Source organism: Sminthopsis crassicaudata, chromosome 5 (assembly GCF_048593235.1).
Source record: "Sminthopsis crassicaudata isolate SCR6 chromosome 5, ASM4859323v1, whole genome shotgun sequence".
Classification (NCBI taxonomy): Eukaryota; Metazoa; Chordata; class Mammalia; order Dasyuromorphia; family Dasyuridae; genus Sminthopsis; species Sminthopsis crassicaudata.
The window spans coordinates 85,186,747-85,211,924 of record NC_133621.1 but is presented as its reverse complement, the minus strand read 5'-3'; the positions used below and the strand labels follow the sequence as shown (position 1 = coordinate 85,211,924).

The following is a 25,178-nucleotide window of genomic DNA, read 5'->3' as shown; positions in this document are numbered from 1 at the left end:
CGCGTGCGTATTGAGTCGGCTGCAGTTCTCGTCTCACGCTCGGAAGCACGTGCTCACAGGAGCCAACCCGGGGACAGGCTCCTGCGGTCCGCCACCATCCCGGAGTGCACCGCGGCGGCGGAGGGAGCGCATTCGGCGGCCATGTTGGGATAGTTTGTTGTTTTCTTCCTGCGGAGGAGAAGGGGCCGGTGTGGACAACGAACCGCCCCGGCCTCTCCTCTCTCCTCCCCCTCCCACCCTGCCCCGGTCCTCGGGTCGTCCCTTCCCCACCTTTCACCCTCCCTTCGGCCCGGGATCAGGCCTGTTCTCCCCGCCAGCTGGTTTGGTGGGGGTGAGGCCGAGAGCCGAGCTCGGGAGTCACCATGGCGGCCGCCCTGGGTGCGGGCGGAGGAGCGGGACCCGGAGCCGGAGGTGAGTCAGGTCGCCCCGCTCGGGGCTCGGGGGAGGCCGGGAAATGGCGGCTAGGACGCTGGTAGGCAGGGGCAGCAGCGAGCCGAAGAGTTCGGGGGCCGAGCTGACTCTGGTGTCTTCCCTCTGTCCAGCCTCTCCGGGCCCCAGGTTCATCCCCATCCCTTATTGTCACTTGGGGGGAGGAGAAGCGGCTCCTGCTCCTCCCGCCATGGAAGTCCCCCTCCCCCCGCTGCTGATTTGGCCCGGAACTTGTGCTTCTGACTTGTCATTACGATGGGAGGGGCGGGGGTTAGGGAGGAACGAGCTGCTGGGTCTGTGGGGGGTCGCTTGTAGAAAACCTCGGACCCCTACCCCGCCCCCAGCTTCTGTAGGCCTGAAATGTCACTTTGAGCAGTGCACTCATTAGGTGCTTGGCAGGTGTAAGACAGGTCAGGGGTCGTTTTAATGGACAGCGTTGAGAAGCCTTGCACATACAAGAGAAACTTGTACTTTATTGAAAACGGACAGTCCCCAATTCCACAGGCAGCAACGTGGACTAATCTTGAAGAATGTTGTATTAATGCTTTTGAAAAAGCGAGAACTCTTTTAAAAGTGCGATTCCCTTTTGTATCTTTGCCCATGCCAAATTCTTGAACGGAAACTTGATTTTCCTCTTATGTTTAGTTATCTGGGCCCTCTCACTGGGGGGTGGGATGGCACTATTTTGATTAGGATGTTGTCAGTTTCTCTCTCAGGTTCTCCTTACAAGATATTTTCTCATATAGCATGTCTAAAAGAAATTAAAGTTTGAACATTTTGGCTGAAATTCTCCTCCCTCAGTTCCATGTGGAAAATTAATATCTTTGAAAATGATTTTTCAAAAAGAACTTGAGAAATAGGACACAGTACATTAAACAAAAGGAGTTTGGGGAGGAAGGGTCGAAGAAAGTTCCTTTGGAGCTCTCGAATCAATTAACAGTAGTCTCATTAATTTACATCTGAATAGTCTTATAGACATTTTTGGGTCAATTTAATCCACAATAAAATTTATATTGCAATGTGGAATTTTTTTTTAAAAAGGTGACTAGAAATAAATGGTAGCATTTTGGGTCTTTTGAGATGTTCATTTTCTTTTTTTAATGAAATCATATGATTTATGATTTAATTTGAAGATGACTAGTAGGTCTTGAAAATAGGTGTGACTTCTACACTTCACACATTCCTTCCCCCCTTTTTAAGTGGAAAAATAAAACATTGGTATTTGATTTTGTTTTTTTTTTCTGTATTTTCTGTGAATGTCTGTATAGGGTGCCTCTATTGAAAGAGTTGTAAATTATGGAAATTCCTATATTTCAGTAATAGTTTATTTCATTTAAAGAGAGGTAATGTACCTAGTGAATTCAAGTATCCAGGACTTTCTGCCACTTGAATTAGGCAGTATAGTTTTTAGAGAGAGGAATTGTATTAAAATCATACATCTTTTACTTCTTATCCAAGACTTGTATAACCTTCCTTTAAATTTCTTTTATCTCTAATAAGGGCTTAGATTAACCAACCTCCTAGGTTTCTTTCAGTTCTTGACTTATGATCTTATATTATATGGAGACAAAAAAAGGCCTTTTAGCAATCAAAATTGGTTTCACGAAGCTCATTCACTTTCCTCTTAAGGGTACTTCTTAAATATTTTTATTCAGTATGAAGTTCACCATTCTCTTATGGACAACTCTTGCAAAAATTAAAAAAAAAAACTTTCTTAAAAATAAAATTATGGATAACTCATTAAATATTTCCCAATTATATGTAAAGAAATTGTAAAAGAAACAACCAATTAAAAAAAATGTTGAGATGCAATTTTTTTCTTTCCACATCCACACTTTGAGAAGCCAAGCAATTTGATTTTGACTATACATGTAAAGTCATTCAAAACATATTAGCCAAGCTGCAAAAGACAACACAGACAAAAAAAGCAAGATAAAAAGTTAAATTTAGTATTCTTTAATCTGCACTCAGAATATATCAGTTCTCTCTCTGGAGGTAGATCACATTTTTCATCATGGATTGTTTGGATGTTTGTATTGATCAGAGTAATTAAGGGGAAAAAAATTGATCATCCTTACAATATTGCTTTTACTGTGGAAAATGTGCTGCTAATGCATAATTTGTATGAGTTCATAGAGGTCTTTATGGAGAACTCTTAAAATTATAAGTCAAATCTTATATAAATCCCCAATATTTGTTACCCCCATACTCTTTTAAAGCCCTTCAGTGTAGCTCATCAAGAGATGTGATCATTCTCTAAATCTGTCTTATTATAGTATGAATATAAAGCAAGAATGTTTTTATTTTAGTCACAGTGTTATTAACAAACTTCTTTCCTTGTTTTCTAAGTTCTTGGTTGATTGGGAAAATCACATTTGGGACAAATAATCCTACAGTTCCCCCAAGTTATTATTGTGGAATAAAGTCAGAAGTTCTTCATCAGGATGGTTTCTGGGTAATGAATTTTTTGACTATCATAATTCCTGAAGATGTTCTACTAAGCTAGAAAGGGTTGTGTGTCTTGGTTATGGAAGCAGTGTCACAATGAATTTCTATATCTTTGATATAGTGGAGTAAAACATCTTTGAGTTTCATAGAGTGATTTTGCAGTTCTCCAAAATTTCATAATTTTGAAATGAACTAGATTGCATAGGGTACAGGAGTAAAATTTTCCTCTTTTGATTCTTTGGTGAGTACTTCATGAGGACAGTAACACTGTACTTAGTAATAGGATTAAAATAGAAATAGGGTTAAAAGAGCATTTAATAATGTCCATAGTTGTGCATTCTTAAAATCTAAGACTGAATTTTGATTTTTAATCTACTTTTGATTTTATTCTTAAATTCTCAAATATTGTTATGCTAAACATAAATGTAAACTAAGAACTATTTCTAACTATAGTTTGTATGAAATAATACTTAGTTTTGACAAAATCACAGATAATAACTTGGAAGAATAGATTGTTTGACTTAGAAAAGTATGAACTGCTCTTAAAAATTAGTAACTAAGTTTTGTTTGTATTTTATGAGCTGTATAAAGATAATTTAAAGATTTTAAAATAAAGATTATTTAACAAAGGATCACATAACTAGAAGAGATCTTTCCCTCATTTTATAGATAACTCTTATAAATTCTCCTTTTCTCATTTCTCCTCTGTTGTAGGCTAATGCAGTGGCTTCTTTAAAATTATCTTTTTTCATATTGATGCCTTTATGTTTATTTTATATTCTTTTCTGCATTGATCCTTCCCTTCTTTCCCACTCAATGAACTATCCTTTCTTATAAAGATTGAAAAACAAAGATTTGTAAAAACAATTGGAGGAAGAAAAGATGAGGTGTATTTTCTCATCAAGCTGGTCAATAAAATTTGCAATGACCAATTTTGTGAAGGAAAGTGGGATTCTTTCATATTTGTATAATTGTGCATATTATTTTCTTCGCTCTTATTTCACTTGGGCTTGTTTCATATAAATCTATGCCTTTGAATTTTTCTTATTCTTTATTTCTTTACATGGTGTGCAGTAATATTCCCCTAGTTTTGTTTATCCCAATTAGTTTAGCTATTCACCACCTTGTTTCTCCTTGCTCCTTGTAGCTCCTTGTGACTACAAAAAGTAATATTTTGGGTATATATGGGGAATCTTTCTTTGAAGTCCTTGGAGGCCTAGATGGCCAACAATAAACTCTCAGGAACAAGAAATGTGGTCATTTTAGTAATTTTCAAATCAAATTCTAGAATGATAAAACCAACCCATAGTTCTTCCAGCAGTGGATTAGAGTCTTTCTAGAACTCTTCCAATATTGACTATTCTCAAATTATGTTATCTTCATTTTCCTGGGAAAGGGAATATCTCATAGTGGTTTAGATCTACATTTTTCTTATTAGTGACTTGGATTAGCAATTTAGTGTTTGTGAAACTTGTAATTCTTATTTTGTAAACTATTGTTCCTAACCTTGATCATTTATCCATTTTTGAATAGCTTTTCGTCTTATATATTTGAGTTCTGTAGATTGGATTTCAAACTCTTGTCAGATATAGTTAATGCAAAGATTTTTATTTCTGTGTGACAGTTTCTTTTTTAATTGTATGGATTTGGTTAGCATAAAATCTTTTTCCGTTCACTATGCAACTTTACTAATGCAGTTAGGTGGCGCAATAGATAGAGTATTTGGGGTCCGGAAAACATCTTCCTGAGTTCAAATTTGACCTTAGGTGATTTCCTAGCTCTGTGACTTTCATCAAATCACTTAACCCTGTTTGCCTCAACTTGCTAGAGAAGGAAATGGCAAACCACTTTAGTATCTCTAAGAAAACCCCAAATGGAGTTATGAAGAATAGGATAACTGAAAACAGCTGAACAATAAAAACAATTTCATATAATCAAAATTATCTCTTTTATCTTTTTTGAATTGCCTTTGTTTTTTCCTATGTGGTTAAGAACTTTCCTCCTTGCCATACCTATGAAAAGTGCGTGATCTGATCTAATTTTTAAAGTAAATGTCTATCTTTTATATTTAAGTTATTCATTTTGGGCTTATTGTGATATTTAGTGTGAGGTGTTGATCCAAACCTAATTTCTGAGGAACCATTTTCAAATTTTCATATTAATTTTTGTCAATACCTTATTTTTGAATATTGTATTATTGAATGTTGTTTTCTAAACACTAGTTTTGAAATAGCTCTTTATCAACTTTTGCCATTGCCACTTTCCCCCAAGTTTTCATACATGTAGGATCATAGGCTCTTAGATTCAGTGCTGGAAATCATGAGAGACATCATTTCATATGCTCATTTCATTATGAGGAAACTTGAGTAAAGAGAGGTTATATGATTTGCTTAAAATCATTCAGGTAATAAGTGACCTAATCTACCCTTATATACTGTTGACAGAATAGGTTTTTTTTTTTTTAATATACAGATGTAGTCCTTCAGTTCCTTCAGAATAGAAATAGTTTCATTCTCTGTATTTATATTCTCACTTAATACAACACAGTATTTGGAATGTATTAGATAGTAAATGTAAAGATTGGGTTGAAGCTTTCTTTGGTTTTTATCCCTGGCTTCCCAATATCCTTCTTCCAATCCCTCTTAGTGTTTCAGGTAATAGTGTGTATTTATGCTGTGTGTGTATATATATATATATATATATATATATATATATATATATATATATATATATCTTCTTTTATACTGTATGGTTCAAGAGGACAGAGGTTGTCTTATCTAATGTCATCTCCAACCCTTACATACAGGAGGTATTTATAATAAATGGTGAGTGGTTGTTATCCAAAGCTACGCAGTTACATAACTAGTAACGAGGTAAGCCAGTATTCAAAGTTAGTTCTTTTCTTTCATCAAAATTTTTCTCTTGTTCTACATTGCTAGTAGTCTTTTTAATGTTCTTGAGGTTTTTGTGTTCATTTGCTATTTACGTAAACCCAGTTTTTGTTATAAAAGATATATAAAACTGATCTAGATTTAGATTGTTTTAAAGATGAGGCCTCCATACTTTAACTATGGCTATATCATTGGTTGCTATAAACATTTTTTGACAAAGGTGACACAAAAACCAAGTTTTGATTCATTTACATGTTTATCTTTTCATTTCCATTTAAGCAATCAATAGTTTTCTTCAGAAAAACGCAATTATTTCAAAGTTGTGCCCTTAGAATGAGAATATAATATTGGAGTATGTAATATTTTCCTATTCTTATCTGTGTTTTTTTTTTTTTTTTTTTTTTTTTGTGGGGGCAGAACTTGATGTTCAAAAGTTTTTTTCCCCCCATAGCCCTTGATCTATTAACATAGCTCTCATTTAAAACAATTGATAAGGATGTTTTGTTTAGCAACATAATTATTAAGTTGTTAGGGTTCAGAGATATGGGGGGGAGAGCTAAACTTGTCTGAGTGTAACTCTTAGGGATGGTATATGTTGTAGAAAAACTTAAATGCAACAATTGTTTTAGCTGGTGACAATTAGTAAAATGATTTAATGTAATGTTAATATAATAATACTAACATGAAAATGCATTATTAAGTTTTCATCTGGTTTTACTTAATTATGTATGAAAAACAAGGAATAGGAAAATACTTAGGAAAGAATCATTTTTAAGCCACTTAAATAGCTGTCCTATGTACAAATAGTTCCTAATTTAGAAGTGATTGTTTTCTAGATGTTTGGAATTTAAAAAATTTAGCTTTAGGGGGCAGCTAAGTGGCGCACCAGTCCTGAATTCAGGAGGACCTGAGTTCAAATCTCTCCTTAGACACTTAACACTTCCTAGTTGTGTGACCCTGGGTAAGTCACTTAACTCCAGCCTCAGGGGGGAAAAATTTAGCTTTATATTGTCTTGGGAAGTGGTAAGACTTCTGATAATAGCTAATATCATTTGGTGCCTGAAGATTTCCATAGTGCTTTACATATGTTATTATTTTACTTGAGGAATGAATATAGGTTAGCAATGGCAGTTTCCTAAACCAATTGACAAAAACATTTCACTCATAACATATTTTATGTAAATATGAATGAATGAATGAATGAAGAAATGAATGCAGAAGCTTTTGTTAAGTGCTTATCATTTGCCAAGCACTATGTTAAATGCACTGGTCTCAAGTAACGCCTACTTTAGGAATTAGCGCATAAAAGAATGTTTAGCTAACTGTATGATAGAAAGGTTTGAAAATGTTAACATTATGGTAGTGAATTGCATGATATCAGAGGCCCATAGTTTACTTAAGTTAAAATGACAGAGCATTCATAAAAGTAGTAAAGACAAAAGGCTAGGAGGATCTTAGGAAGTGGTGGTAGTGTGGATAGTAATTTTGGTCATCTTTCATATCTTTAGAAGTAATAGAGTTGACTTTCATTTCATTTAAGCACTATGAGTAGTAAAGCAACTTAGACTGAGGTTAGAACAGTGCTCCCAATTATGGTTCTTCCTGCCATTTTATCTTTATGGATCTTTATGACCTTTCTACCACTTTCTTTTTTCTTTTTTTTCTCTCTTCACTTTCCTTGTCTTCCTAGTAATAACATCAACTAGCATCTATATGTAACTTTAATAAAGATTTGCAAACAACTTTTGGATGTAGGTGCTATTATTATCCCTATTTTAGGAGTGAGGAAATTGAGGAGACAGTTATGTGACTTGCTCAGCTTCATACTGTTACTAAGTGCCTGAGGCTATATTTCGGTTTAGAGCTTCCTGAATCCCAGTCTAATAATCTTTTATCTATTTTGTCACCTCCTCATTTTTGCCTTCCAGAATCCTTATCTTCTTTAATGGCTCAGGCCTCACTCTTTTGTTAGCAAAACTTTTCTGACCTGCCTTCCCCCAAGTCACCAGTGCTCATTTTCTTTTCCCAAATTTTCTTTTTATGTATCTGTACTCTTATTATAATTTTCAGTAGAAGATGGAGGTAAGCCTGAGGTCAGAAGTTTTTTGTGTTTTCTTCTCTCTCCCTTCCATTTGTTACCAAAGCCTGTTGGGCTTTCATAAATGTTGAATTTAATTCAATCCTTATATAGATGTAATGAAAATACTCATGGATTTATGATGTCTTCAGTGTGACTATTCATTTTAACTGTGCAGAGCTCATCCCATCCTTCTTTATCAACATATGATTGAATGAAAGATGTAGGGAATATATGAAAAAAATCCCACTATAATTTTTGCTTATTGATGGTTTTAAAAATATTTTATTCAGTAGAGTAGAATGTGACCTGTGAAGTTATATACTAAAAAGGTGTCATGTATGTGTCAAAAATAATAAGATTCCTTAAAAAATGTCATAACTGAGATATTATTGAGTGAAGCTTAAAAGATGGATACATATAATAAAAGCTTATATTTGCATGTTTATTTTACAAAATTTACAAAAAGTTACCAAAAATATGTGCATAAACTTTCTAACATATGCATTTTCTTTTATTCTTTTTCTTTTGACTGAGGCAATTGGGGTTAAGTGACTTGCCCAGGGTCACACAGCTAGGAAATACTAAGTGTCTGAGGTAGGATTTGAACTCAGGGCCTCCTGACTTCAGGGTTGGCACTCTTATCTACTGCCCGTTTCATTCTTGTTTACTTTCATTCATTCTTTGCTTGTCACAATGAATCCTGTAAGATAGATAGTGCAATTATTATAATCTCCATCTTATAATAAGATAAAGAATCTCATTGTCATCACCACATATCTGGGATTCACATATGAGTATTCAGAACCCCAGTCCAGTGCTGTTTCTGCCATAGCAGCTTATCTGCTTAAGGTCCAAGGGCTTTGGTTTTCTGCCATTGCCTGTTTCCTGGAACGTATTGTATAATTTCTATTTTCCCACATGTAATAACACTTGTTCCTCCCTGTCTCACAGGAATATTATGAAAATAAAGTGAGACAATTCCTAGAGTTACCTTATTTCCTTGAAAGGAAAGTCATAAGTATATCCAAATTAAATGTCCTTTATCAGAACTGTCATAGAACCTACATAGTTTAGTGATATAGATCCTACTTTTTTTTGACAATGAATCGATGTGCTTCCTAAAAACATCTATCTGTCTAGGTATGTGTGTATATATATATATATATATATATATATATATATATATATATATGTATGTATATGTATGTATATATATATATATATGTATATGTATGTATAAACACATATATTGAACATTATTCATTGGGAATGTTTGAAGGTGAATCCTATGGTTCATACTTCTACATAATTTGCACTGAATGAAGGAGTTAGAAGGAATCTTGGTGGTCATGTAGAGGAACTTATTTGTAAATAGAATCCCTATTATGTTTTTAATACCATGGTCATTTTACCTCTATTTGAAAATCTCCAAGAAGGGAAAATCTTAATTACTTTTCAAAGCAGTCCGTTCCACTTTTGGACGCCTCTAATTTTTAGAAAGATTTTTTTTTTTTTTTGACATTAACAATAAGTTGCTATTTGCAGCCTGTGCTCATTGTTTTTGTTTTCTGCCAAATGGAACAAGTGTAATTCCTTCTATACATACAAAAGTCCTATAAATACTTGAAAACAGTTATGTCCTTTCTGAAGTTTTTACAGGCTCAGTATTCCCTATTTTTTCTAACTGGACCTTATATATCATAAACTCCAGATAATCCACCAGTGTGGTTGCCTTTCCCTGGAAAGTATCCAAACCTAAACTGTGGTACACAGAATTGGACACCATATCCCAAATGAGGTCTGTTGAAGACCGAGTACTGTGACCACCTCCTTATTCTTGGAAGGTATGGCTCTCTTAATTCAGCTAAGATTATGTTTACTTCTCTTTCTGCTATATCAGCGTACTTATATTAAGCTTTTAGTATACCAAAGCAAGTAGATATTTTTTAGAAAACTGTTTTCTAACCCTCTTTCCTGTATCTCATGCTTATGCAGTTGATTTTTTTTTTGTACTGAAGTATAAACCTGTACATTTACCATTATTGAATTTTTTTCTTACTATATTAAACATAATGTTGTAGCCTAAGTATACCATTGGCCTGAAGCTCAAATCTAGCCCAGAGCTAATAACTTTTTTTTTAATGTTTTAAAATACAATAAAATTTTATTTAAAAATGCAGAAAATATGCTTAGCTCTTGGCCAGCATCCTGCTTAAAAGCCAGCTTGTCCTCATTAGCTGCAGACTTTAGTTTGCTGACCCCCTTCTCTAGACTGTCAAGATCCATTTGGTGTTCTTAACTTTATCCTGAGCATATGAACTATCCTTCCTAGTTTTGTGTCCTTTGCATATTTGATGATCATCCCCTATTAAAATCATTGATAAAATTTTTATGTAGTATAGGTCAAATCACAGATCTTTGGGGGTATTCCACTGGAGACCTAATGCCATGTTGACATTGACCCATTCAAATATTCTCTGAGTCTGGCTATCCAAGAAGTTCTGAATACATATATTCATATTACTGTCTAATTCTTTTCTTTCTGTTTTCTCCACAGTGATACTTTTTGGGTGTTTTAAAACTTTTTTGTTTTTTGTTTTTTTCCACTGAAGCAATTGGGTTTAAGTCACTTGCCCAGGGTCACTCAGCTAGGAAGTATTAAATGTCCGATACCAAATTTGAACTCAAGTCCTCCTGACTTCAGGGCTGATGCTCTATCCATTGCTTCACATAGCTGTCCCAAAACTTATTTTTCAGTAAGCATTATTTTACTCCTTCCTCTCCCCATTGGAAAAAAGAAAAACCAAACTCTTGTAACAAATAGTTGTTGTTAAGCAAAAAGAATTTCTCATTGTCCATGTCCTCAAATATATGTCTGCAAGATATTTTTTCAAAAACTTTGTTAAAATCTAGGTAATGCATGTCGATAGCTTTCTTCTCATCTACAAATAATTTGATCTATTCTTGATAAAACCTTGCTGTCTCTTTATAATCACTGCTTCCCTTTTTAGACGTTTGACATATCCAATATAGAATTTCCCCAGATATTGAAGTTATATACTCAATGGCTTATAATTAAAAACTCGCTCTTTTCTTTTTTTTTAATTAATATATTTTCTTTTCTCCATTCTTGTGGCATACTTTACTTTCCATGATTTTTCAAATATTATTGACATTGCTTAGCAGTAACATCTGGCAGTACCTGAAGATATAGTTCATCTGGACCAGTTGACTTAAATTTCAACCAGGGCAGTTAAGTACTTTTATCAGTTTTTTTTGTTTTATCAGAGGAAAGTGTGTGAGAAAATAAAAACTCTTGTAGCAATATGCCCAGTATTCCAGATCTACAAAAAGTTGAGAAATTTCTGAAGTGTATTGATAAAATTTTGAAAAGGAAATTATTAATATTCTACAACAAATCACATTTTAATAGTTATGCAATTAATTGAAATATATAAAGCATATAAGATTCCACTGTCCTTACTGTTGGTTGAATTATTTGGGAAAAAAATTTTTTTTTGGTTACTATTTCCTTAAAAGTCTTTTATCCTATGGGTTGTCTCCCATTTATATGCTAACATCATGCTAGATTCCTTAAAAATAGAACATAAGAGAGAACTTTGATACTTAAGTAAAGCATTAAACAGAGAAACATTTATTTGTCCAAGATGTTTTCTGTGTTCATGGAGGGTGTCCAATGGAGAGTCCAAATTAAAGCAGTATTCCCTATTAATGGTTACTGCTTCCAAACATCCCAATTATGCTGATTATGTCAAATCTTGGAACATTGCAGAATTTCCTAAATCAAATCCGTTATCAGTCAGAAGTTTTGCTTAACTATCTTCACAAGTAAAACCAAGTGGATAAATACGTCCAAAAAATATATTTGACAGATAATCCAGATAGATAGTGAACTGAACTACCTCCAGAATTGAGCCAGGGAAAAGTGGGATTGCTTTTTGAATAACATGTTTTTATTGACCTAAAATTTTCCTGTGAAACAAGGATGCGTTTTTTTTTTCGAAATTCACAATTTATTTTTTTTTGGTGAGACTGTTATGGTTGTGATTTATGTGATACTACAATTTCTTAAGTATTAAAGTTATGGCTTACCTTTCGTGCAGTGGAGAGGCACATAGATTAAATAGGTTGCTCTGTCTTAAGCAAAGAATAGCATAAATGGCCTAAGTATGTCATTAGCTTATATATTATGACCAGAGAAAGGAAGTAGGCCTGTCCTATATGAAGGAGTAGTAATCAGTGGACAGCTCATACTTCTCATTAATATTTCCTTAAGATGAAAAGATTAAGGAGAAAGTCTTGGATCTTATACATCATGGAAAAAAAATCACACAGGTGTGAGAAGGCAATCATATCAATCAGATCCACTGAAGTAACAAAGTTGAACTTTGTATTAGATTTGACTAATCAATTCCTAATTAGATTAGGAAAAAATCTCTGTGTTGAAATTCGAATTTTCAGAGGGTTTTAAGAAGTAATAGGCTTTTTGATCAGCACTTGAAAGCATAATATTATATCTTTTCTTAAAGGACGTAGGAGTTACGGCTATTAGAGATTCCAGAGCAGAAATAGCATTTATACCTTTAAAAGTTCAAGGATTTTTCTTCTTCATTGTAAACTATAATACTTTGATCTTCTGTTTTTTCCTCTCGTGTATATAGTAAAGATTTGTAAATCTTTGTCGTTTTCCAAGTTGTGCATTGTACCTCTGTTGAGAAGAACTGGTCAGATGCCTTTTATTGAAACTTCATTTGTGGGCAGAGCTGAGATGAAGGGCACACCTTTTATTTTACCAATAGTGAAGCATAGTGAGGGTTCTTCTCCCTCCCCCCATTTTAAATCATGTATTACATTTGGCAGCTATATAAATTGACTTGATGACTGAGGGTTGTAGCCTATAGACAGGTATGTCCTGTTCCTAGAAAATGAGGAATGAGGGTGGTGATATGAGTCATTATTGTTTGCAGCATGCTTTATCTTTATCTTGGCTCTGCTTGGGTTTTTTCAAGAGTATTCCCTGCTCAGTTGCAATTTTATAGTTGAATCACATAATCCTAGTGTTTGAAGAAGTCTCAGTTATGGTCTAGTTTCATATTGTGCTTGAAGCATTCATTTTGAGTAAAACACAACTTGGAGTTTGCTTGCATGTAAGCTTTAGACTAAGAAACCCATAATACTCTCTTATTAGCAAAACATGTTACAAACTATATTGTGGCATCCACAAATTAGTCAGTACTCAGGACCTGGGTTAGTTAAGTATACTTATGTTTTTAGAAATAAAAATAGTTATGGTAGCTAAACTGACAATTCAATTTAACAAACATTTATATATTGCCTCCTTTGTGCAAAAACACTGTGCTGAATGCTGGTGATATAGACAAAAGGGAAATTGTTTCCACATTTATGGAGTTTCACATAATACTGGGGTTGTCTCAATATGTACACAGATAATTCTTCCTTTCTGTAATCCTTACTTGCTTCCCTTAAACTTTAAGAGGGAGTTAGTTTACTCTTCTTTGTAACCACTTCCCTAATTAAGTTTCTTTTAACTTTTTACCTAGATTCTTGCAGGAACTACACACCTTCTGCCTGCTTTAAGTGTGTCCCTTCTCTAATCCATTAACCATACAAATGCTCTAGTGACTCTCTTTTTGGAATCCTTAACCAATCTACCTCTTTTTATACTTACTACATATTATTTCAATTCAAGGCTTTATGTTTCAGCCAAATTACTTGCTATCTCTCATTCATATTTTATCTTCTGTCTTTTGTATCTTTTCACAAGCTGCCTTTCATCACCAGATTTTTTCCCCCTTCTCACCTCTGGTTTTTGGAATCTCCAGAAATGGATTTCAGTTCAAATTCCCCTTACCTGTAACTTGTCCTCATACCTCTGATTGTTTGTTCTATTACCCAAATCACTTTGTATATATAGTTTTTATATGTTGAAATTGAATTTTAAACTGCTTAAAGATAGGGAATGTTCCCTTTGGGGCCAGGCTCCTTACTGTGACATATTAGACACTTAATTGTTGAATGAACAAACCTATCTCTAATACATTTTTAAAATGAGCACCTAGGATCTTTAGGAAAAGTGTCATTATTAATAATTTATGTTAAGAACTCATCAAATTAACAAGCTAAAATTCTAGGGGAAAAATACACACACACATATTTAAGTTAGATTTCATCTAGGCACTCACTAATATGTTTGAAAGTGGTTCTGGAAGCTAATCTCAGGAGAATTAAAGGCTCTTTTTAAGTTACATGATAAAAGGATCCTTTCCTCAAATTTTTTCTTGGTTCAGAAAATTCACTTTAGAGAGTAATTTTAGTACACTCACCCTTATTTTCATCTATAATACAGGAAAAGAGGTAGTTCCTGCGTACCATCAAAATCCACTAATCTTTGTTGATTTTAGAGACAATCTGAGTCAATATTGTTATTTTATAAATGAGGAAACTAAAACCTAGAGAGCTTAAGTGACCAGTCCAGGGTCACACTTAACTAGAAGAAGAAAAGTAGAGTTGAGATTTAAACACATATCCCAGTCCTGACTCCAGAACTGACTTCAAGTTCAGTTTTCTTTTCACTATAGCAACTGATGAAAGAGATTGAAATAACACCATTGAATAGCAGAAATATTTTTTAAATTGAGTTATACAGTGTTACTAGGAAACATTTTGTGTGGGAATGAATGAAAAAACATGCTCTAGGTTAAGCATGTAGTACATGCAAACTAGTACTAAGTACGGAGATACAAATAGAAAAAAGCAAGATAAAGTTTTCCCAAGGAGTTCATATCCTAATGGGGGAGACAATACTTGGAAAAGGTTTCAACTGCAAGTCAGATAGAAAAGTCCCATGATTTCAGTATGCAGCAGCAAAAAGTAATGCATCTCCTTTATTGTCATATCCAGTGAAAAAATCTTACCAGTTTTTGATGTTGCATCATTTAATATTGCCTAGGAAAGGACTTTGTTTTCTGGCTCTTCTGTAGTTTTGATTATTCAGGGAAAAAGGGATGCAGTTTCCAGGTTGCATTTTTTTTAATTGAAGTTTTTTTATTTTCAAAACATGCAAGGATAATTTTTTCAACATTGACCCTTGAAAAACCTTGTGTTTCACTTTCCCCCCTCCCCCCACCCTCTCTTCTAGATGGCATGTAATCCAATATATGTTAAACATGGTAAAAAAAAGTTTGTTAAATCCAAAATGGACATACCTATTTATACAATTATCTTGCTGCACAAGAAAAAAATTCATATTAAAAAATAAGAAAGAAAATAAAATTTAAGCAACAGGTTATAATTTCTTCACAAAGATTGCTTACCAAGATGATGGCTGATGGTTTCAGGACCTGGGCTAGGAGGATTGGTGGTCTCAGGGGAACTGTTGAACACAGAGCTCATGGGCTTTCCTAGTTAGCAGGGTTCAGGGTATTAGTGATGGCAGTAATGGCTGGTCCTTTATTTATAAGGATTGCTCCCCCTCAGAGATGACTGTGATTAGAAGCAGAGCCACCTTGTTTGGCATCTACCAAACATTTCCAAATTCCATTAATTGTACCAGGAATTTCCCAAACCACTAGAATTATAGTTCTGCCCTCTCTTCCTCTTGTCTATCAATTTATTTAAAACTTTTTTTCAAGATTATTTTTATTCTTCTTCTTTTTTTTTTTTTTCCCCCTGAGGCATTTGGAATTAAGTGACATGCCTCGGGGAGGCTCACACAGTCAGGAAGTTTTAAGTGTCTGAGACCAGATTTAAAGTCCGGTCCTCCTGACTTCCAGGCTGATGTTCTATCCACTGCACTATCTAGCTACCTAGCTGCCCCTAGATTTTTTTAAAGTTGGTATACTATTTGGGAATAATGGGTATCTAGATAAAATTGTAATAAATATAGTCTACCTGTTTATGGTGCTTAAATCCTTTAAAATGGTATGTGAAAATTGTATAAAATATATGGTGAATGCTTGATAATATAACATGAAAAGCCTATAATTTAGCTGTTTTTTAAAAGATATATTATATACTACTTTGCTTTTAGAAGTTATTTTATCTAATTCACACCTTTGTTAATAAAGCTAAATTTAACAATAGTTGTCAATCATTCTTTTTATGCTTTTGTGTTTTCAAACAATTTTTGCAACATTTTGAAAATTTTAATGTTTCAGGATCTAAACCCTACCTCTACTCCCTCCTAGTCCCCCCGTTTTCTAAAAGTGAAAAAAACGGTTCATCTTTAATTTAGTCACATGCAGTTGCTGTTTGGATCCTTTGCTACATCCTCGATGACCTTTGTCTTGGCAGTTATATTGATTGTAATTCTTGGTGGTTTTCTTTTCTGTTTTCCCTCTTCTCAAAGTCAGCTCTTTCATCCTTAGAACCTCCATTTAGTTCAGAGGTCAGCATCTCTGTAATTTTTGATTGCCAGTGTGGTTAAGCAGTGTCCTTTTGTACTACTGGAAAATCTATGACACAAATCTAAAAAGCAGAGGAAAAAGAAGGCTGGTGGGAAATGAACAGGGATTAAAATAGAAGGAAGTATGTATATTTGGAGTAGAAAAGTATCATAAGTTGTTTGCTTCTAAGCTAGTGTTTCTGTAGATACTTAGACATTAGCCTTTTTTTTTTCTTCCCCCAGATACTTGTTTGTTGTAAGGATCATATTATATAATATTTGTAAAGCACGCATCACATAATAGGCATTTAATAAATGCTTATTTTTTCCTTTCTTAATCTCTTTGGTGTTATGAAATAAAGTATAGAACTTGATTGTATGTTGTCTCCGTTTCACTTTGTTATTAACAAGCCCAAGGTATTCTATATTCCTTGGTCAGACTCCTCTTTGCTATCATAAACCTGCAGCCTCTTTGGGAAAGAATGTCTGCTGCTAATCTCCTCCATAAAATTTACCACTTTGTTTTATTTTCCAAGCAGGATACAGTTGAAATTCCCTCTTATGTTTGCTTTTAGTGAATAAATGGAGATTAATTTTGAATAATTAATTTAAAATTTTTGCTTATAAATTGTTACTATTGCAAAGGTCTATAGAGAGTATGTCCATTTTATTCATTCTTTAGAAAATAAGAAATACTTTATTTTAGAGTTTACAAAGTGCTTTATATATATATATATATATATATATATATATATATATATATATATATATATATATATATTCTTATTTGATCCTCCTAATAACTTGTTATCTGTTTTACAGATGAAGAAATTGAGATTCAGAGGGGAGAAAATAGCTCACTTAATTGATAATTAAACTTATATTAGACTGAAAAATATAGAGTTCATAATATATATATTTCCAAAATTCTTTATTATTTGCATTAGATTTTTTGTGTGTGTGTTGTATATCTGTTTTATTCTGGTAAGAACTATTTTTAATTAAGATTTCTTTACAGATGATGACTTTGATCAGTTTGATAAACCTGGTGCAGAACGGTCATGGAGAAGAAGAACTGGGGATGATGACTGGGACAGGTACTTAAAAATTTTTATGTTCAGATGCTATATATTAATTTTATGGCCCCTAGACTAGCAATTTGTACTCTAATGCTTAATAGAAGTTCACATACAAATGAAAGGTTATATACATGTTAACATGTTCTCTGTAGTTCTTTGTGTATATAAAAATTATTTTAATGGGTAAAAATGACATTTAACATATATGTATGTGTATATAAAATTGTATGTGTGAGTAGGTGGGTAGGTGGGTACACACATTGCAAAAATATACTACTAATAAATATATGTAAATAATTAAATACAAAGTAGTTTGAGAGAGAGGACACTAATTGGAATTTAGAAATGCTTCATGCAGAAAATGGTGTTTAATCTGAAAAAATTGGGACTGGGTTGTGTAATAGGGGTTTAAAAACTTAAAACAAGTTTATATTTGTTCTAGAAGCAGTAAGAAACCCCTGAATTGATTGAGATGGGAAGTCACAGAGTTGTTAGATCTTTGCTTAAGGAAAATGACTTAATATGTTATTTACAAAATAAACAGTTCACAATATGATACAAAATTACTTAATATCATATTTTATTAAGATATACTTATTAGGGAAACATTGAAGATGTTTAAACTGTTCACTAGATCATTTGGTTTTATAATCAGGAGTTGGTCATTTTTAGCATTATTGCCTAAGCAACTGGGGTATGTGACTGTGTCTCACACAATTTTATTGGTGACATATATATCATTACATATGATACTTGTATACTTGTACGTGTATGTATATATATCTTATTGTTGAAAACAATGCATATTTTTGTAGTAATTTAAAATGGAAGGCAGGGGCACCTAGGTGGTGCAGTGGATAGAGCACCAGCCTTGAATTCAGGAGGACCAAATCTGTCTCAAATCTGGAGTTCAAGTCTGGTCTCAGATACTTAACACTTCCTAGCTGTGTGACCCTGGGCGAGTCACTTAACCCCAGCCTCAGGGGGGTAAAAAAAAAAGGAAGGCAGCATATCACAGTGATTAAAGGACTTTGGAGTCAGGAAGATCTGGTTAAATTCCTGTCTTAGTGATGTTCTGATTCTGTAACTATAGAGAAGACACAACTTCTTAGTGCCAAAGATAATTCTTTAAGACTGAGTTACAAGAGTTATTAATATGCATTGGTGGAAGAAGTTTGAAAACTGGAAGTTTATTTTATAGGTCTGGGCCTAAATCTGTATAAAATCTGCAGCTTAATAATAATGTGCCTAATCTTCCTTGATAAATTAACTTTTTTTCAAGAAATTAATGTAATTTTGTTATATAACTTTTGTGTGTTTTATAACTATTGAATAGCTAATAACATAAGTTAGAAAAGATATGCAAATTTCCCAATACATCTTATTTTTATTTATTTATTTTATTTTTTTGAGGCTGGGGTTAAGTGACTTGCCTAGGGTCACACAGCTAGGAAGTGTTAAGTGTCTGAGACCAGATTTGAACTCGGGTCCTCCTGAATTCAGGGCTGGTGCTCTATCCACTGCGCCACCTAGCTGCCCCCCCAATACATCTTAACATAATTATCACTAGATTTTGAAAAGACAAAGAATAACTTTTGTACAATTGATTTTATACTTTTTTGTGGAATTGATTCTTTTTGTTTGATCATTCTTAAGTACAACTTTTATTCCTATCTTTGGGAAGTCTAACAAAGATGGAAGATATCAATAGCTTTCTATCATTTCTCATCATACTAACATGTGGTTATCCAGCTTTTGTCTGAAGACCTTCAATAAGGAAGAACCTGATATTTCTGAAAGAAGCCTATTCTAGTTTGGTCATTCTCATTATTACAATGTTGTATCCAGCCTAAATTTACATTTTTGTAACTTCTGGCCTTTGCTCCTTTTTCTGCCTTCTGGGGACAGGAAGAATGTTTGATTCCTTTAATATGTCTGTGAAGGAGTTTTACTTATAAAAAAGTAATATTTCATACTGAAAGCATTTTTTTATTTTTTAACTAAAGTATTATTTCCATTGAATATTGAAATCACACAAAATTCTGTATAGGATGTTTGTACCTCCATGGACATATAAACTGTTCTTGTTCACTCTTCCCTATTGCTTTCTTGATTCCTAGACAGGACCTTGCCCTAATCACAACCACAACTTTCTATTTCATATTGTGTATTAGATTTTCTTTTTATGTTGTTGTGGACAAAAGGACGAAATATATTTAGAAGAGAAGATGGCAGGAAGAGAGAAAAATAAGATTTCCTTAAATTGTGATATCAGGGGAAGGGGACTGTAGTTTATCCTCCTGCCTCATTTCTAGGAGGGTTAGATACAGTATTTGAACTTGAAAATCTAGGGGAAATTGAAAGTATATGTTAATAATTGTTGAATATATCTAAAATCACTTACAAATATTGATGTCTTATACTAATGTCTTATTTTGATATGGTGTTAACCTTGGCTTTTTGAAAGCCAAGTGGATCATATTAGTGGATCATAAGCTCTAGAAGACCCTATTATGTCTGAAATTTTTCCATATATGTGTTTGGTGGTAAATTTTCTCTCAGGAGAGGACTTGGCTACTTAGGTTTGGAAAGGTTTTAATCAATAAAAGTTGGTCATCAGATACTGAATGTTTTTAGTTATTATTCATAAAGACAGTTCTGCCACAGCATAGTGATAGAGAGATTTCATGTTTATGAAAACAGCATATTTTCCAAAGAATCCTATTCTAGTTTTGGTTAGCTTTTTTTGTTAGGATGTAACATCTTAACCTAAATGACTTCTTTGCTTTGAAAAAGTGTCACACTGAAGAGATCATAGCTCCTTTAAGTATGAAGTTACCTTGTTGAGCAATGGAGATTTGTATGCCTAATTTACTCATTCATCATGTTGACATTAAAATAAATATTAAATATAATTTATTCAAACACTTACACTAATCAGTTTTATTTCGTGTGTGTGTGTGTGTGTGTGTGTGTGTGTGTGTGTGTGTGTGTGTGTGTGTGTATTTTGCCCGGGGACCAACAGCTAGTATCTGAGCTCGAATTTGAACTCAGGTTTTTCTGACTCCAGGGCTGTTGCTTTATGTAATGTTTTAAATTTTTACTGCAAATGATGGGACTCTAGCCTTATGAATTTCTAAGGGTCTATACCCTTAGTTTTTATTAGAGAAAAAGGCAAAAATTTGTACTTGATCTCTGTTTTTTTGGCCAGAAGTCCCTTTACTTGCTTGCTTTGGAGACTGTAATATTTAGGGATTGAAAATTGAGACCTTTTTACCTGTCATGAATAAATTTTAGTTTGGGAAGCACTACTTTATAAAATCATGGAATTTTACATTTGCACTGGAAGACATCCTAATAAAAATAGGATGCTGTTATACTTCTCGATTCTTAAATATCCTTAATTATTGTTTTTCTTCAATTTAACAGTCATATATTAAATACCTTCTGTGTGTACAGGAGATTCAAAGAGGAAAATGGCAAGTTAAACAACCTTTTCTCAATTCTTATCCCTGTTGATCTCTTTAAAACTATTGTCACTGTTAATTACTCTTTTGTTCTCTCTAGGTTTACATGACATTACTGTATACTGGTTCTCCTGTTTTTCTAATTGTTCTTTCCTACTCTTTGTTGCTGAATACTTCTGTCCAGGTCCTGCTGGGTTTATCCCAACTCTCTGTGTTGAGACCATTTATTCTATTTTACTTGGTGATCTGAGTAGTTCCTATGATTTCATTTCTCATCCTTATGTAGATGATTTTCACAATCTCTACTGACTTCTGGTGTCCCATTATCGGTTTTCTTTTGAACATTTCATCATGGTTGTCCAGTAGACATCTTAAGCTCAACACATTCAGATTTGAACTCATTTGTTATCTTTCTCTAGAAAAGCTCTCTGCTTCACAACTTAGAGTTACTCTTAGAGTACCACCACTCTTCCACTCATCTAAGTTTACAACTTAAGTATCATATTCTACTCTTCATTTGTACCCATCCTATATATCCCATTGATTGTCAACTGTTGTCATTTCTACCTTTACAATAATCCTTTTCTACTCCCAAAACTAGCACTCTCATATAGGCCTTTTAATATCTTGTGCTTGGACTATTAGTTTTTTGCTTGGTTTCTCTGTGTCTCTATCCACTTCGTTTTATCTAATTGGAAGATATAGATATTTTCCTAAAGTACAGATCTGATCATCACTCCTACTCCGATTCTGATGAATTATTTTTAGCATCAAATACAAAATTCCCTCTGACATTTAATGCCCCTTTCTCTTTTTCTGTCTCAAATTTTACTCTATTCACATATTGCTTGATCACTGACCAACTTGTTCCTTATATACTTGGCATTCTATTTCCTGATTCAGTGTCTATCTCCCATGCCTGGAATATTCTTCTAACCTCCAGCTACCTCTATCAGACTGAACTTAAATCCTATCTTCTATAAGACATTGTTCCTGGCATTTCTGGTGCCTTCCTTGAATTTATACCATGTATATTTTATAGGCATATAGTTACTTGCATGTTTTCTCCCTTTTAGACTTGAGTTATCTGAGTACAGGGACTATGTTAGCATAGCTTGTATCACAGCAAGTTTTTAATAAATATTTGTTGAGTTATTGACTTATTTGACCAGTGAAGAGAGGGAAGTGTATTTTTTAAAAAAATCTTTCAGGGATGTATTTAATCATTATAATGCCACATAGTTTAGGAGCTAATTTTTCCCCATGTACAGTTTTTTCTTTAAAAAAAAAAATTCCCATGTTTCTGAATACCTCGTTTCATCTTGTACAATAATATTCCATTGCATGCATGTGCCACAGCTTGTTTAGCTACTCCCCAGTTATGAGACATTTGCTTCTTTACAATAAGCTTTGACCATGATGTCTTTCACTACAATGAAACATTAGCCACTTATCAGGAATCCTTTGTTCCCACCATACTTTCTATATTTCTAAACCTCCTAATCTTCAGTTTTGTTAATCTCAATCCCTACAGCCAGGCAATCCTATTTTCTTCTTAATTGATTCTCTATCTTGCTTCCCAAGAGGGCTATTTCATATTGTTTTTGCTCTCTTCAAATAACCCATGCCTTCCCTTCATCCTTTCAGTTAAGCATTTTGCTTTATAGACTTCTACTGTCTGCGACTGAAAAAATAAAAGCTATCAGTGTTGAGGTTCTTTTTTTCCCTTTTACATCTCAAAACCCCTTGACATATCCCTATCCTCTGCTTTAATTCAATGTCATGAAGAACTCCTTACCAAGATGTGTCCTTATACATGTATCTTCACATATTTCCCTTCTAGCAAATTGCCTTCATAGTTCCCTTTTATCTCTCTTCAGTTTTGATGTTTTTTTTTATTCCCTATTTCCTGTAAACATGCCTGTCTCCTCCATTAAAAAAAAAAAATAATTATAGTTTTTGTTTACCAGATCTATGTACGGTTAATTTTACAGCATTGACAATTGCCAAACCTTTTGTTCCAATTTTTCCCCTTCTTCCCCCCCTCCCAAATGGCAGGTTGACCAATACATGTTAAATATGTTAAAGTGTAAATTAAATACAATATATGTATACATATCCAAACAGTTGTTTTGCTGTACAAAAAGAATCAGACTTTGAAATAATGTACAATTAGCCTGTGAAGGAAATCCAAAATGCATGCGGACAAAATTAGAGGGATTGGGAACTCTATGTAGTGGTTCATAGTCATCTCCCAGAGTTCTTTGGCTGGGTGTAACTGGTTCACTTCATTATTGCTCTATTGGAATTGATTTGGTTCATCTCATTGTTGAAAATGGCCACATCCATCAGAATTGGTCATCATATAGTATTGTTCCTCCATAATTTTTTTACAATAATTTTCTTTTATAAATATTTCCAAAGTACATGGGAAATTTTTAGAATTTTATTAAAAATGAATTTCAAATTTTCTCTCTGCCACTTCTCCCCTGTCCTTTGAGAAGGCAAGCAGTATACTCTTTGATCCAGCAGTGTTACTTACTGGGCTTATATCCCAAAGAAATCTTAAAGAAGGGAAAAGGACCCACACATGCAAAAAATGTTTGTGGCAGCCCTTTTTGTAATGGCTAGAAACTGGAAATTAAATGGGTGCCCATCAATTGGACAATGGCTGAATAAATTATGCTATATGAATGTTATGGAATATTATTGTTCTGTAAGAAATGACCCAATGGGATGATTTCAGAGAGTCCTGGAGAGACTTACATGAATTGACGCTAAGTGAAACAAGCAGAACTGGGAGATCATTATACATGGAAATAACAAGATTGTAAGATGATCAACTTTGATGGATGTGACTCTTTTCAACAATGAAATGATTTAAACCAGTTCCAATTTTTCAATAAAGGAGAGAATCAGTTACATCCAGAGAAAGAACTATGGGAAATGAGTGTGGACCACAACATAGCATTTCCATGCTTTCTATTATTGTTTGCTTGCATTTTTGTTTTCTTTCTCAGGTTTTTTTTTCTTTCTTTCTAGATCTTTCTTATTCAGCAAGATAACTGTGTGTGTGTGTGTGTGTGTGTGTGTGTGTGTGTGTGTGTGTGTATTGGATTTAACATATACTTTAACATATTTAACAAGTATTGCATTACCTGCCATTTAAGGGAGGAGGTAAGAGGAATGAGGGGAAAAGTTGGAACAGAAGGTTTTGCAAGGGTCAGTGTGTCAAGTTCTGATCCTCTTTCAGTTGTAATCCTTCTCTGGGAGGAGGTTTCTTTTCTCTGTGAATCTTTTTCTCTGTCCTCTTCACTTGTGAATCCATGGGATGGCTTCTCTTTGATCCAATCCAGAATTAACTTTCCAGACTCTACTTTTATTCTCCCAGAGAATGGGCATGGAATAACTTAGGGGCTTGTGGGAGAAATACTTCAACCAATGAATTTGCTCCTCTTAAACATCTAAGCTCCTCCCCAGAAGTTCAAAGGGGTAAAACTCCCCTTAAAGGCCGGAACTAGATAATTGTTAAGTACCGACTGAGCACTTAGTAAGAACCTAACATCTCCCCCTTTCTTTTGATTTAGAACATAGGGTGATCATGACCTTGAACATAAATCCATCAATATGGGAGGTGTTACACATAATTACATAGATTACATAAACACATAGTAACATAATACATACTAGAAGTATGTAACAAATAACATGACCAAATAATCATAAATTGAGAATTTATAAATGTCCATAAGTCCATTGTCCATTAGTCTCATCTTGTGTTAGGAAATCCAATGATTTATGCTGGTTTTAAAGTTCTTTAACAGTCTTTTTATTAGCCATGCTCTTTCAGTATCAGATGTTTCTTAAATCTTCTCCTTTGTTTTGAGGTCTTTCTCTTTTTCTGTCTCTCTCTGATGGACAAGGCGAATATGACTCATTGGCACCCATCTGATTCTTTCTCCATCTGAAGAAATACAAGCAAACCCTCTCCCCCAAGCAGTTAACCTATCTGGTCCCTTCCATTTACCATTTTCTGGGTCTGTCCGCACCTGGCGATTATCTAAGGACAATGGAGCTGCTCGCCCTTCTGGTGGGTTATAAAACCTGTCTGCCGGAGCCAATGCATCTTTGTCAAAAATTAGAAAATTAATGGTATAGAGAACTAAATTTAGAAGTTCTCTAGGGTTACCTGGAGCTCCCCGTTTCTTTTGTTTTTGGAGGAGTGTCTTAATGTCTCCGTTTCTTCTCTCTACTATTGCCTGACCTTGTGGATTAAAAGATATTCCAGTGGTGTGTAAAATCTTATACTGTGCACAAAAGTGTGCAAAATGTTTAGAAGAATATGCAGGTCTATTATCT

General features: G+C 34.0%; 1 protein-coding gene across 1 annotated transcript in view; it reads left to right on the top strand.

Moving 5' to 3' along the window:
• The first annotated feature begins 229 nt into the window (after positions 1 to 229).
• RBM33 (RNA binding motif protein 33) overlaps positions 230 to 25,178 on the top strand; it is a 168,167-nt gene continuing 143,218 nt past the window's right edge. The window contains 2 exon segments of the mRNA XM_074267326.1: positions 230 to 411; positions 17,292 to 17,370. Of these exon segments, the coding sequence (XP_074123427.1) occupies positions 363 to 411; positions 17,292 to 17,370 (128 nt within the window). The 5' untranslated portion in view covers positions 230 to 362.